The sequence below is a fragment of the Mytilus californianus genome, unplaced genomic scaffold (genome assembly GCF_021869535.1).
Source record: "Mytilus californianus isolate M0D057914Y unplaced genomic scaffold, xbMytCali1.0.p SCAF_3, whole genome shotgun sequence".
NCBI classification, from domain to species: Eukaryota; Metazoa; Mollusca; class Bivalvia; order Mytilida; family Mytilidae; genus Mytilus; species Mytilus californianus.
In genome coordinates, this window is record NW_026262679.1 from 95,119,121 (window position 1) to 95,132,750 (window position 13,630).

At 31.4% G+C, this 13,630-nt stretch overlaps 1 protein-coding gene across 2 annotated transcripts in view; it reads left to right on the forward strand.

The window, feature by feature from the left end:
* The window catches only part of LOC127735478 (protein SFI1 homolog), a 45,825-nt gene extending 32,533 nt beyond the window's left edge, over positions 1-13,292 (forward strand). For both annotated transcript variants that reach the window (XM_052245648.1, XM_052245649.1), the window contains exons 19-29: positions 774-946; positions 2,244-2,346; positions 2,795-2,891; positions 3,758-3,918; positions 4,742-4,891; positions 5,717-5,893; positions 6,728-7,071; positions 8,145-8,240; positions 9,424-10,209; positions 10,937-11,039; positions 12,080-13,292. In XM_052245648.1, coding sequence (XP_052101608.1) covers positions 774-946; positions 2,244-2,346; positions 2,795-2,891; positions 3,758-3,918; positions 4,742-4,891; positions 5,717-5,893; positions 6,728-7,071; positions 8,145-8,240; positions 9,424-10,209; positions 10,937-11,039; positions 12,080-12,199 — 2,310 coding nt within the window. In that variant the 3' untranslated portion in view covers positions 12,200-13,292. The remainder of the gene's footprint in view (positions 1-773; positions 947-2,243; positions 2,347-2,794; positions 2,892-3,757; positions 3,919-4,741; positions 4,892-5,716; positions 5,894-6,727; positions 7,072-8,144; positions 8,241-9,423; positions 10,210-10,936; positions 11,040-12,079) is intronic.
* The last annotated feature ends 338 nt before the right edge of the window (positions 13,293-13,630 follow it).

Sequence of the window (13,630 nt, forward strand, 5' to 3'; positions counted from 1 at the left end):
AAGTTAAATTTAGATAATATTAAGTAGTTAAGCTATTCTGAATGAAATGAAGACCAGAAAGATTATCTGTACTTTCATCATTTTGATTTGATTTAATTTTTCTTGTTAACAATTTACATTTTATTATATGAGTTAACTGATCTTTTGGTTATGTCTATCAAAAGAAATTAGGAATATACTGTTTAAGAAGAAAAATTAGAACAGAGATATTGACGGATCATAATTTAGTGGGGGTCTTGCTGGCTGAGTGGTCTAAGTTGTTTCATGTACTGTATCACTAGCCTGTCAATACTGAGGTTGGGAATTTGAACCCCACACATGGCAGGTGCGTTCAACTCCAATCTTAATTGACTCCGGGATATTTGTTATCATGGTTTTGCAAAAGTCTGCATACCAGCCTGTAGAAAATGTTTACTTTACTGAACATTTAAATTTTGGATTGACCCATACTTACCAAATATAAAAAAAATTGGTACTCCTAAAATAATAGTAAAGCCACAGTAAATACATCATTTTTTTCAATTTTTAGTTATAGTTTAACATACTGCAGTGGTATGCAAAATCTTATGAAATCTGTAACTTGACCAATTTTCTGAAACTTGACCATAAATGATGTTTCTGAATATTGAAAAAATTACAATTAATACAAAATATAGTTTTTTCCAAGTATATCATCTTAAAATATTATGAACCTTCTTACATATGGTAAATCTTTTGTCGAATTTAAAAAAAAAAAGCATTAACCAATATGATTTATGATCTTTTTACTTCAGTATGTCTTGTATAAACGACAACAAAGAGTAAAGAAGAATAAAGCAGACATGTTTTATAAAAGGCATGTGTTCCAAAAAGTCATAAAGAGATTGAAAAACAACCTGATTCAGGGGAGACAATTTAAACAAATCGCTGAAGAACAGTCCAGCAAAAAATGTCAACAACTTTTAAGGTAGGCAGTCAGTATTTTGTTTTTCATCTTACATATGAGAGTGCCCATGCAACTTTATGTACGATCAAAGGATCTCCTCAAATCACCTGTCATTATCATTTACCGTGGATTCATTTATTCTTGTGGGTAACAATTTTTGTGGATTGAGGAAGCTTTGCCTTTTATTGGATCTTTGATTTCATGATTTTCCAAAAGTCTGCATACATTTCTATAAAAATTGTATTTCGTTGAACGTTTAAATTTGTGTTTCCTCTGTACCCACAAAATCCACAAAAATTAGTATCCAAAAAATTATAATGAATCCACAGTATATGTAAAGTAGAGAAAAATTTTAATAGAAATATACATTTACTGGTGCTTTGATGGAAGCAAATTGATAAACTCCAAATTTATTATCCAGTATCCACCAATCTGGAGGTTTCCCATACTTTATAGAATTTGTATTGATGAAAATAATAGGCCACTTTCGAGTTCGTTTCATTTCCGTCAAAAAATTTGGTTTAAGTGAACATCATTTGGGCATTTCGGAGCATAGTCACTTCCTATACAATGTTGAGCAATCGGTCGAAAAAATATGATGCTATATTGCACGAATTATTCGGAAAAATAAATTCTTATAATTGATAATCAGCACTGCTGTCATTAGGGAATTGTGATTAAGTACCTACAGAAAAAACATTATTTCTAGATTAACCTACATAATGACGATCACGAAGACGCTTGATGAACTTTAATAATGCAGGGATACAGGCAATCCCCTCTATCTGATAAATGAAGTCATAAAGGTGCGCATAATTGACAAACTTTTCCGGTGAAGGACATAACTCGAAAGTGGTCTATTGAATTTTATACAGGAATTATCATCTCATCTCCTTTCTGTTTGAATAGAAGTCCTTAGGATTTATTTCCTAGTTCCTAAATAACCAATTTTACATCATATTTAAGTAATGATGTGATCCTAAAAAAAAGATCTGCCAGTTAAATACATTGCAGTATATAGTTAAAGTAAATTGGAACATAACTCCCTAAATAAATTTATAAATCAAAGAATTCAACAAAAATCAATAAATCTTTTTGCCTTGGTTGTACATGTAGTGTAAACACATTTTCAAGTAATAATTATTTTTAAAAAAGCAAATCTTGTTTCAAAACCTCAGTGTATACTGCAATCATATTTTGTATGTCATGTTTTCAAATATAATGTGTTTAAATCAATTAGCAAAAATTGATTTGACACTACTTCATTATAATTGATTTCATAGTGATAAATTTAAAAATCTTGTTGTAAATTATACAGATGGACATTACATAGATGGAGAGATAATTGTGTAGAACAACAAGAAGATAGACAGACAGAAAACAGTGCTATTTGTCATTATCACAGAGGTCTACTGACTAAGGTATGGGAACATTCAAATTGTAGATACAAAATAAATAGTAAAATGAGATATGAGATTGGTTGTTGCCTGCTAGCGTGAGCCCTGCTGTTGGTTTCCTCTTTTGAATTTATCATATTTTTCATTTAAACATATTTTATTTGCTATTCCATATAGCAAAAAGGATCAGACAAAAGTTATCACAACTAAGAACTAGTCTTCTAAAAAAAATGATCACATTTTTTTCATTCTGGGACCTTTTATAACCTATTATTTTGTGTAAGTTTTGTTCATTGTTGAAGGCTGTGTGATGAACTGCAGTTCTTTGATGGTTAGTTTTTCTCATTGGAAAGCATATCACATGTCCTTAATTTTTCATAGATTACATATCTGTAATACTCAGGCTTACCAAAATGTGTATTGACCAAAAAAAGCTGTAAAATAAACTTTATGTGATACTTGATAATTACAGGTTACAACAACTTGGCACAGATATGCAGTGATACATGCATATAAAAAATCTGAAATGAGGCAATGGGTAGAAAATACACAGAAAGTTCTCAATCAGAGTAAGTAGTGAATAAATAAAACACAAAACAAAGTTCATAAAAGAAATCAAATAAATGCATGCATGAGCTTAAGATATTTGTATTAAAATAAAATACAATGGTGATCTGGACTTTTTATCTTGGTCTTCCCAATCATGGTAAAGAGTATCTCAGTTTTGAGCTAGGGGGATTTAAAAAAGATGTTGATTTTATGCCCCACCTACGATAGTAGAAGGGCATTATTATTATCGGTCTTTGCGTCCGTTTGTTCGTCTGTCCGTCCATCCCTCTGTCCCGCTTCATGTTAAAGCTTTTGGTCAAGGTAGTTTTTGATGAAGGTGAAGTCCAATCAACTTGAAACAAAGTACACATGTTCCCTATGATATGATCTTTCTAATTTAATGCCAAATTGAGAGTTTTGACCCCAATTTCATGGTCCACTAGTACTGAACATAGAAAAGTGTGAGTGGGGCATCCGTGTACTATGGACACATTCTTGGTTTTTTGTTAGATTTATCTATTCAAGTTGAAATCTTTAATAAGTTTCTGTACTTTTTTTTAAATACTTTTGTGGACTGTTAGATCAACAAAAAAAAGACCTTTGGAAAAATAATTTAGCTGTGATTTGATGGCAGCATATATTTTGTAATTTATCATGACTATTCCATTAAAATAGATGAGGGAGTAGTAGAAAGGGAAGTTTTATTTTTAGACCTTGGTTGTAGGTCATTAAGGGTTGTATAGGTCAATTTTATGTATGCAAAATTACACAAAGAAAGTGTGTGGTTGTGGGGGATTTTGGAAGTCCATTCCTGACCTCCTACATCCATGTAAATGGAATAGCCCTGAATATATCTTAATTACTTTTGTCTTTCATTGCACTTTAGATAAGCTACAGAGATATTTCAGTTTTTGGAGGACAACACGAGACCAATCTATTCTGAAGAAACTGAAGACTGAACAGGCAGCACAACATTACAATAGGTCGCTATTACAAAACTTGATTTTCCAATGGAAAGAATTTGTTCAGTATTCTATCAAGAAAAAGGTGATTGTCACTAACTAATTTTGACTTTATTTTATTTTTTTTAGATAAAAAGGCAACACACATATTAATTAGAATAGTGTAATATCACTTTTAACACATTATAAAAAAGGGAGCTATGTTTCATTTAGACATTGACAGTTTACAGAAACATCTTTAGAAATAAAATAAAACATATGAGGCCTCAATTTTAATGTAAATTGCATAAGTTGGCCTTGACATGTTAGAAGGTGCTAAAGAAAAATTATCAAGTTGACTAACAAATACTGACCTCTTCTTGTTTAACATGAGGTCTTGGAAAGTATAAATTTTGGGTCTGTTTTATCATAATTACATCATTGTAACACCACTAATACATCATTAGATAATTTGTTGTTGGAAATAAAACTAAGAAAGTAAAGTTTTAGCATTTTAAATTCATGAATGATTACTCTAGAAGTGGAGGCTGTATTGCAATTACCTTGTCAGTCTGTTCGTTCGTCCAACAAATATTTTCAACAGACTTTTTTCTGAAACTTTCAAACAGAATGATTGACCTGATATTTGGTCAGCAGCTTGATAGGGATGAGTTGTTATGTATGAGCTTTTTTTCTGATCTGTCAGATACCTACCTCCTGTTTGCCTTAACTTTGATTTTTTTGAATGAATTAAAAAAAAATATTGTCACACTTTTCTGAGAAACTACTGAATGACATCATATTTGGAAAGCATCTGAAAAACGTTGAGTTGTAACATGTTTGCTTTTTGGGTCTGTTTTCTGATACTTTGAATTACAAGTGAGGGTTTGCATTGTGCAACAATGCATGTATTTTTGTTATATTTGTAGCTTTTAATGAAACAGTCGGTGTGGTTTAATGAAGTTAGATTGAAAACTTGGTCCATAGCCACATGGAAACAAGAACATGCCAAAACCCAAGAAACTGCTCAGAAATCTGCATTAGCTATGTGGCACTGGAGTTTAACTTTACAGAAGCAGGTATTGGAAAAAATTAACAGTTATGGACCTTTGTCTGAATTTCCACTTTGAGTCAAGTGACTAGAATAATTTTTTAATTAGGCATCATTATATATAACTCATGTGGAGTTTTCTGTGAATTAAAGGAGATAACAAGATAGCAAACCACTAATATGTTTTTGACTAGAAAAATTGTGCAATCAGGCATCTTAGTGCATGACTGATTATACGTTCTTTTTGTGCAAGCATAAGGATATGATTCACAGTATCTTATATACTAAAGGAATAATAACTGAGATTTGTCCTAAATTTTCACTTGGGATAACTTCCATTTGTCAAGAGAATTTCTTCAGCTCTGATGTTTGTATAAAAACATTTTATTGTCACATTCTGTTTGATATTTTTACTTGCATTAAACTATGTGCTTTCTTCCATACATGATTGATCATGATTCACATTGTAATTATATTGCTATTCTTAACTTCAGGAACATAATTTTTACTAAGAATTGAGGTGATATCTACAAATGAAGAAGAGATTTGTTGAACATAGGTTTTTTTTTCTACCATGTAATTTCAATTCTATTAAATTTGGTATCTATGGATAAAAATAACAGTGTATGTGAATGTACTTATGACCTTTCACAGCATTTTCATAAGAAAAATAATCAAAGACTGATTTTAAGTGGAATTACTCCTTTTGACAGTTCTCAGTTGATACAGGATCAAGATAAATTAATGTTGCTATTAAAAGTTACTTTTAGCAAATCCAGTATACACACGTTTCTGATTTAGTCTGTTCAATATAATATTTTTAACTCTATTTTATAAAATATTTTTATAATAGGCACTTATTGCATGGTATATGTATGCACAAGAAAGAAAAAGGAAGAAAAATCGTATTAACGAGGCTTTAGAGAGGAGACGCAACCGACTAGTGAGAAATGGTATTACACAATGGCTTAGTGTGGCTAATGATTTGTCTGGCCTTAGGGCAAAGTTTGCTGCTCAACAGCATGCCACAGTAAGATTATTTATTTATTAAAAGAAATGATTATGGTAAAATATTTTGAGGAAGTAAATCCAGACATGAATATGAATGTCTTTTCTGGAACTTGTTCAGTAGAAAGCAATCAGTAAAATCCAAACATAAAAAACAAAACAAAACATCAGCTGCAGAAACAGGTGAACTTTTTTCCTCGTTTCAAATGTGTATATACCAGCAAAAAATTTAACCAGTTTTATTATTTACATGGTTCTAGATGTAAAATAGTAGCATTCATATACACGTACTTTGATGATGCTTTGCTCTTGGATCAAAGACCACAACTTTATTATTATAAATATTAAGGACTTTTGCTTATAAGCATTACTGTGCAACTGTTATTTTTATGCCCCACTTCAGGGCATTTTGTTTTTCAGTCTGTGCGTCTGTTCGTCCTACCGTCCGTCCGTGTGTCCGTCCCGCTTCAGGTTAAAGTTTATGGTTAAAGTTTTTGGTCAAGGTAGTTTTTGATGAAGTTGAAGTCCAATCAACTTGAAACTTAATACACATGTTCCCTATGATATGATCTTTCTAATTTTAAAGCCAAATTAGAGTTTTTACCCCAATTTCACGCTCCACTGAACATAAAAAATGATAGTGCGAGTGGGGCATCTGTTTACTATGGACACATTCTTGTTAATTACTTTTGTTAACTATCCAATTTACCCAGCACAAAAAAATGTAAAATAATGTAAATTATACTTCTGTAATTTATTATTCCTAATGGTTACGAACACATTCTCTGTGTGAAGTAAAAAAATCATCGCTTAATTTTCAACACTGAATCTCAACACTGAATCATTCTTATTTTAGAAAGCTTTTAGCTTGCACCAGTTGGTACAGAAGTGTGCCCTCCATTGGAGACATTGGACCGCAAGTCGTAAATCTCAAAGAGTTCCAACATCTCATTTTGTTACTTTTCATCAAGTCAAACCAAAAGTTAATTTCATGTTAAGGCCCGAACCATCAGTGCCTGAGATTCTGAAACAGCCAGTGAAGCTAATGGTTCCTGCTCCAGTTTCGTCAGCTCCACCTGCAGTATCTAAAGGGGTGGTCCAAGAAGGTCTTGTTCCCATGGTATCAGAATCACCAGTTAGATCTAGAGGACTGGTCCCTGAGGGATTACACGGTACACATGTGGAATTCAAAGTAGACAGGTAACTTAACAATTCTTTTGATGTTTTATTTTTGGGTTAGAGAGTTAGAGACGGGGGAAAATCTTATGGATTTTCAGAATATAGAAATATCAGTTGCAATTTTTTGTTTCTATGTGATTTCTTGAGGTTTCCTTGTTGGATTTTAATATTGTACAAGTTGTCATAAAGTGGAAAAGGAAGGAATTATATCAGTTTTAAAGATCAGTTGGTCAAAAGTGCTAAGAATAGCTGTACATAGTATTAAATTCTTCAAAATTTTGGATTCAGTAGAAAATCTCTTACATATAGCATTGCATTTTTCTGACTATAAAGACACTGTGAGTTAGCTCAGCCATGGGAACCCCTGGTTAAAAAGACAAGTGTTATCCTTGTCTGTCTGTACATCTGTCCTTAGGTACCTCCCAAAATTAGTTTCTGTTCTATAACTTAGTTTGCTTCAACCAAATGTTATGAAACTTATACACATTGCTTATTACCACAAAACACAGATCAAGTTTGAACTTGGTGGTGTCACTTCTCCCATTCTAGAGTTATGCCCCTTTATAAATGGAAAAATTGCTGAATTTTTCGTTTCTGTTCTCATAAGTTTGCCTCAACCAAATACCACAAAACTCAGATCAAGTTCGAATTTGGGTGAATTTGTCACTTTTACTGTTAAGTTATGTCCCTTTATAAAGTTATATGCAAGCAGGGCATCATCTGTCCCATGGACACATTCTCGATTTATTTTATATATAACATTTAAAAAAAATAAAAAAAGGTTGTGATTATAAAGCATAAAAGTTATGCTCTTCAGACCATGCAGATTACCATAACAAATATCTTAGCTTCTGGTCTCTTAGTCTTTTGATTCCAGATTTACAGAGGAACTACAATGACAAATTTGTGCCCCAAGAAAAAATGTTTTTCCATAAATTGGGACTTTAGAGAAAGTCTGAAACTATTTGAAAAAAAGAAATGAAGCTAAATTTATTACAATCAGCATTATTAAATTGCTAAAGCATTTATAAAATAGTACATGTACCAACTGTTTAATGTGATTATTAATTTTTATATTTAATACATTATTATAGAAATCTCCCATCCAGAAGAAAACCAAGACATCCATCCTTTTTAGCAGAGTCATTAAAGCGAGCTGGACTATTTTCTGTTGACCAACAAAACTCAGAGTATGTATTATGGAAACTTAAAAATTATTTTGAAAGATAGAGAAAAATCCTTGTCAAATAAATTAATTTAATTTTTTTTTTCTTCAAATGATCCAACAAACTTTTAGTTTTAAATCATGGAAATCCATAAATGCTACAAAACCTTCAACTCGCATGGACAAATATAAACATTGAATATACACATCAATGGCAGAAAATACAGTATATAGAAATATCTGGATAATTAATAATGGATCTAAGTCCTTTTTGGCATCAATTCAAAAATGATAAAAGTTGGCGGTGGGGAATTGGAATTATTTTATATTCACAATAGCAACTGAAATTTTATTTATTCATGAAACAAAATGTTAGTTAATAATGATAGGAATTTGTGTATTATTGTAAAATAAATTACTATCAGTTCAGAAATTTTTTAAATGTTTTAACAATTGTGAAAATTGTGATGGGATAGGTTTTGCTAGAATAGAAACTTGCAGCCTTTCCTGAAATCAGGATAATTAATCAAATATTTTGAACTGGATTTTCAAAGAAAAATATCGGTTATTAATTTGGTGATGTACGGCTGGCGAGTGGTCGGCTGCCAAACAGTGTCTGTGCAATAACTTGAAAATGTTTTGACGAAATATTTTCAAATTTAGATATATTGTTCCTATGACTAAATGAAGGTCAAGGTCAATTTTCATGATTTTAGCTTTTATTGTTGTTGAGTTGTAGACCTTTAAGTAGCGAAAAGTGGTACTTAGAGTGTTGTCTGTGCAATAACTTGAAAAAGCTTTAACAAAATCTGTTCAAATTTAGATATGTTGTTTCCAGCAGTGACTAAATGAAGGTCAAGTTTGATTTTCAGGATTTTAGCTTTTATCATTGTTGAGTTGTAGACCTTTAAGTAGCGAAAAGTGATATTTAGATGGATTTTGGCCTTTCTGTTTCTGAACCCTACAAAAATTCATTTATTTTTTTTTACACGATCCTGTTTTGGGGTCCAGATTTGCAAATATCATTTTCATGGAGGAAAATCCGGTTTGCTGTCAATCTGACAGCCTCTTGTTGTCTATTGGTCTACAACTGCAATTTAAAATTTGTGCAAAAATATAAAAAAGATACTGAAAACAGACAAAATGTTTAAATAAAAAGGATTCAGAAACAGAATTTTGATATTTATTGACAATAATTATATTTATAGGTGTGAAACAATAGCAGAGAACAAAATAGTGGAACAAAAGAAAGTTGATAGTACAAGTATACCTACAGAAACTGTTTTTAACATTTATGACATACATGAAAAATCATCAGGTCAAATGTTACAATTGAATGACAAAAACAAAGACAATGCAACATTGAGCATGATCAAAACTGAACGTTCTTCTACAATGATAGGGTCCAGTAGTACTGGACAGACTTCAGGGCTAATAGGATCAGCCCCTACACTTCAAGTCAGAGGATTTAGTGAAAAACTTTCAACTGCAGAAAAAAATCAGTCAGATATTGAAAACATAACACAACGGAGTGAAAAAACTTTGTCTTCTATAACCTCAGATGTAAATGTTATGGAAAAGAATTTCACAGCTCCAAAACAAGGTTACAGAAGGTTTGAGACAAAGTTACTGACACCTGCCGATTTCTTAGCCACAAAAATGACAAGTACCTTGACGAGAGACATTGCAGGGAATTTACCACATGTGGGTTTATCTCCACGTGACAGAATTGATGGAATCTCATCTATAAATAGTACTTTAAAAACAAAAGAATCAGTTGATCTGTTATCATCTGCAGATAACTCAGGGAAATTGAAAGAAAGCATGGGATTTGTTAAATCAACTGATGATACAGCTACAAAAAGTGCTGATTCTTTACTTCCAATTAATATAGATTCTCCTAGGGCAGAGAAAAAAGGAACTTTACTAGCCAATCAAATTACTGATATAAGAAATAGGCTAAAAGGATTTAATGAAAAGAAGAGAAGATTGAGGTATACAGAGTTTTTTTTACCATATGACAAAAACCTTTTATTATTAGTCTTTTAGCTCACCTGAACCAACTGGCTATTCATTGGCTAATGCTATTAGTTTGTGTTTGTTATCAATACTCTAGTCATCACACATCTGCTTTCTTTGATTCTTTGAATCTTTAAATTCCCTGAACCAAATTTTAAATGGACTAAATTTAGCGATGAATTATCTGTATAGCTGTATGCTTTCAAAAGATTTAATATTGTATAATCCCTTCAACTAACCAATATGGCTTCTTTTATTATAAATAGACAATAGCGGTAACCAGGTGAGATGGTAATATTTTTAGACCATCCTCTTAAAATATTTAACAGTTGTTTAATTGTTTTTTTAGTAAATTCTCAACAATTCTAATATTCACATAATACCTGAAGAAAATTTCATTAAAATTTATTTTGTTTGCTTAATGTCAAGTGGTAAATATTACATGTAAACTCAAGTTTAGAACAAATCAAACAGTAAAATAAATTAGGTTAAGGTAGATTGTGAAATGTAGGTGCATAGAGAGGATAGGCAAGTAATTTTATTAACATACTGGGCAATGAGGGTATATGAAGTAGGTTCAGAAATTTGCCTATTCTGATCTGTCCAGAATTGCATGTACATGCATGTATACACTCCTCGAGCTCACAGACAGTTAGGTTACATAATTGATAAATATTAATATTTATGTTCATAATTTTTCAGAAAATTACAGAAACAGCATGTACATCTTTCTGATTGGCTAGAACAAGAGGTTAAGAAAGATGAAGAAATAGAAACAGATGATATTAGGAAGGAAATTATTGAGGTATAATTTTATCCTATATAGCCAACATCTTTTCAATGAGGAAGTGATCTGTTTTTAAAATGCTTACATGTCCTAGATTGAAGATATTTGGCAAGACTGGCTTAATAGTGCCAAGTACTTTTCCTAAAGTGGAGTGCAGGGTGTAGGAGGAAAAAAGATGTAGTATTTATTATATAAACAAAGATAATTTTTTGACTGACACAGAAATAGAAAAAAATAAAATGAACCATGTATTATGATGTTTTATTATATACTTAGTAGTAAATGCAAGTAAACTAGGTGTAATACAATCAATGGTAATCATGCTGTATCAGCCATCCGTGATGATATTGAATATCAGTCACAGTGTAAAGGCTTTATCAAACCCCTAATTTTTTCACATGAAAAAACATCTTAATTAGTTGTACTTGAGGTACTTATATAATAAAGTGTATACAGTGGCGGATCCAGGGGGGGGGGGGGGGGAGGTTCGGGGGTTGGAACCCCCCCCCTCCTTTTTTTTTGGACTATCAATGCTTTTGAATGGGGACATATAGTTGGAACCCCCCTTTATCCTGGGTTGGGAACCCCCCCTTTTAAAAAGGGCTGGATCCGCCCCTGGTATATGATATTTTCCAATATCACACACCATATCAACCCTCTACCAATATAATCCCTCGTGCAGAGCTCTTGGGATTATATTAGTGTTTTGGGTTGATACAGGTGTGATATCGAAAAAGCCATATTATATTCTCTGTTGATGGGACAATTTTTACATGGATACATGTAGAATCTAACACTGCATAGAGTGTAATATGATATTTCTCTGCTCAAGACAGATAAATTTTCAAATCTAAACTTATGTCTTGCCACATGTTTTAAATATTTACATTTTAACTTTCAAGAGTGGAAAAATATCATATTGGATGAGATAAGTTGGTAGAATTTATTACTCTAATTTATAAAATGGATATATAATACTGCGAGCCAAGTATGGTTAACCTTGCACTCTGTTTACTTACTATAACTTTAATGCATTGCAAATGTTTTGTTCCTTCCAGATTGAGGAAGAAATGAGAAAACTGAATCAAGAAATAGACATTGAGAAGCCAATGTGTGCCAAACTAGTTTCTGAAGTACAGATCTTAGTCAAACTGTTACAGGGTAGTGAAACAAAATGATATATTATACATATATATATACTGTAATACTATTTATTTTCCATGTAACTTTATTTGTCATTGCTAGGTGACGTCATTGCAATCTATATTTATGATTTTTTAACCTTGTTGATGCATTCATATAATTGAAGGTCAAAGTTTGATATATTATCAGAGATTTATATTCCTGTTATTTTTTTACTTATAAAGGTCATGTTAATAAGTCACTTACCAAAATTAGTTTGTTTACAGCATGTAAGGTAAAAAAAAATAAGACCGTCGCAAAAGTTGAACCATATATCAATGTTAAACTTATTATAGTTGTAGATCAATTTTAAACTTCAGAATAGATAACAATTTATGACTTATGTCTAGTTATTTGATGAAAGAGGTGTGGTCAGTTGACCTGTCATTCTTTCACTCATATGGTCAGATTAGAAAGTTGGTGAAGCCGTTTGTACTTTAATTTTAAATTTGAATGATATATTACTTATAGATTTGCTAATAAGTTAATCTACCATAGAGAGGAATATTTTTGCTGGGGTAGGGGGGGGGGAGTTTGTGGTATCTTTTCTCAAATTTAGCAACTAAGATAAAATAGCAATCATATTCACTTTCGTACAGGCTACAGGGAGAAATAAGTTCTGTGGTAGGTGCCCTACCTTCTATAAATATTCATTGGTCGATAACAGGATGATGTAAGCTAGTCTTTATAAACTAAAATCTAAATCAATTATTCTCAAGAATATTTAATTCATTGTACCAGGATTTATCCTTGTCTTAATCTTTAAAATTTACAGAACACTATCAAACATTCTCTTTAATAGTTTTGAAAATTGTTTGATTGTCATATTGAAAAATATGGCAAATTTTCCCCATAAAAATGGTCATTTTAGTTACTTATTTAAGAATAACACTAAAGAAGTAGAATGCTAGGCTCAATAATTGGGATATTCATCCTATATGACATTTTATTACATGTCAGAGTAAATATGTTATATTATTTTCTGAATTTACAGTACTTCAATTTTTCTGTTGTTATCTATTTTTTATTTATTACTTTTGTTTGTTATATATATTATGATATATAATAGTAAATAAATACTGATATGAGTTGGAGGTATTTAATTTCTACCCAAGTCTGACTACACATACAAAATAGCTTTGTAAAAAGTGTTATTTATGGCTAGGTAGGTGGATAAGTTGTTATATCTTGTGTCTGTTGTTGTTTAATTGTTAATGAGACACCTATCAACCAAAGATCTAAGAATTGATTGATCGTTTGATTATTGCTTGCTTAATTTCTATATGGTGTTGATACATGTAGTCTTTTGGGTTACTAGTCATATTGTACCATAACCATTTGGTACATTGCCATTTTGTACCATTCATAGTCATTTCGTACTGGGCCAACTGCATGTTTACCATTTCGCACCATAAGGAATAAACACG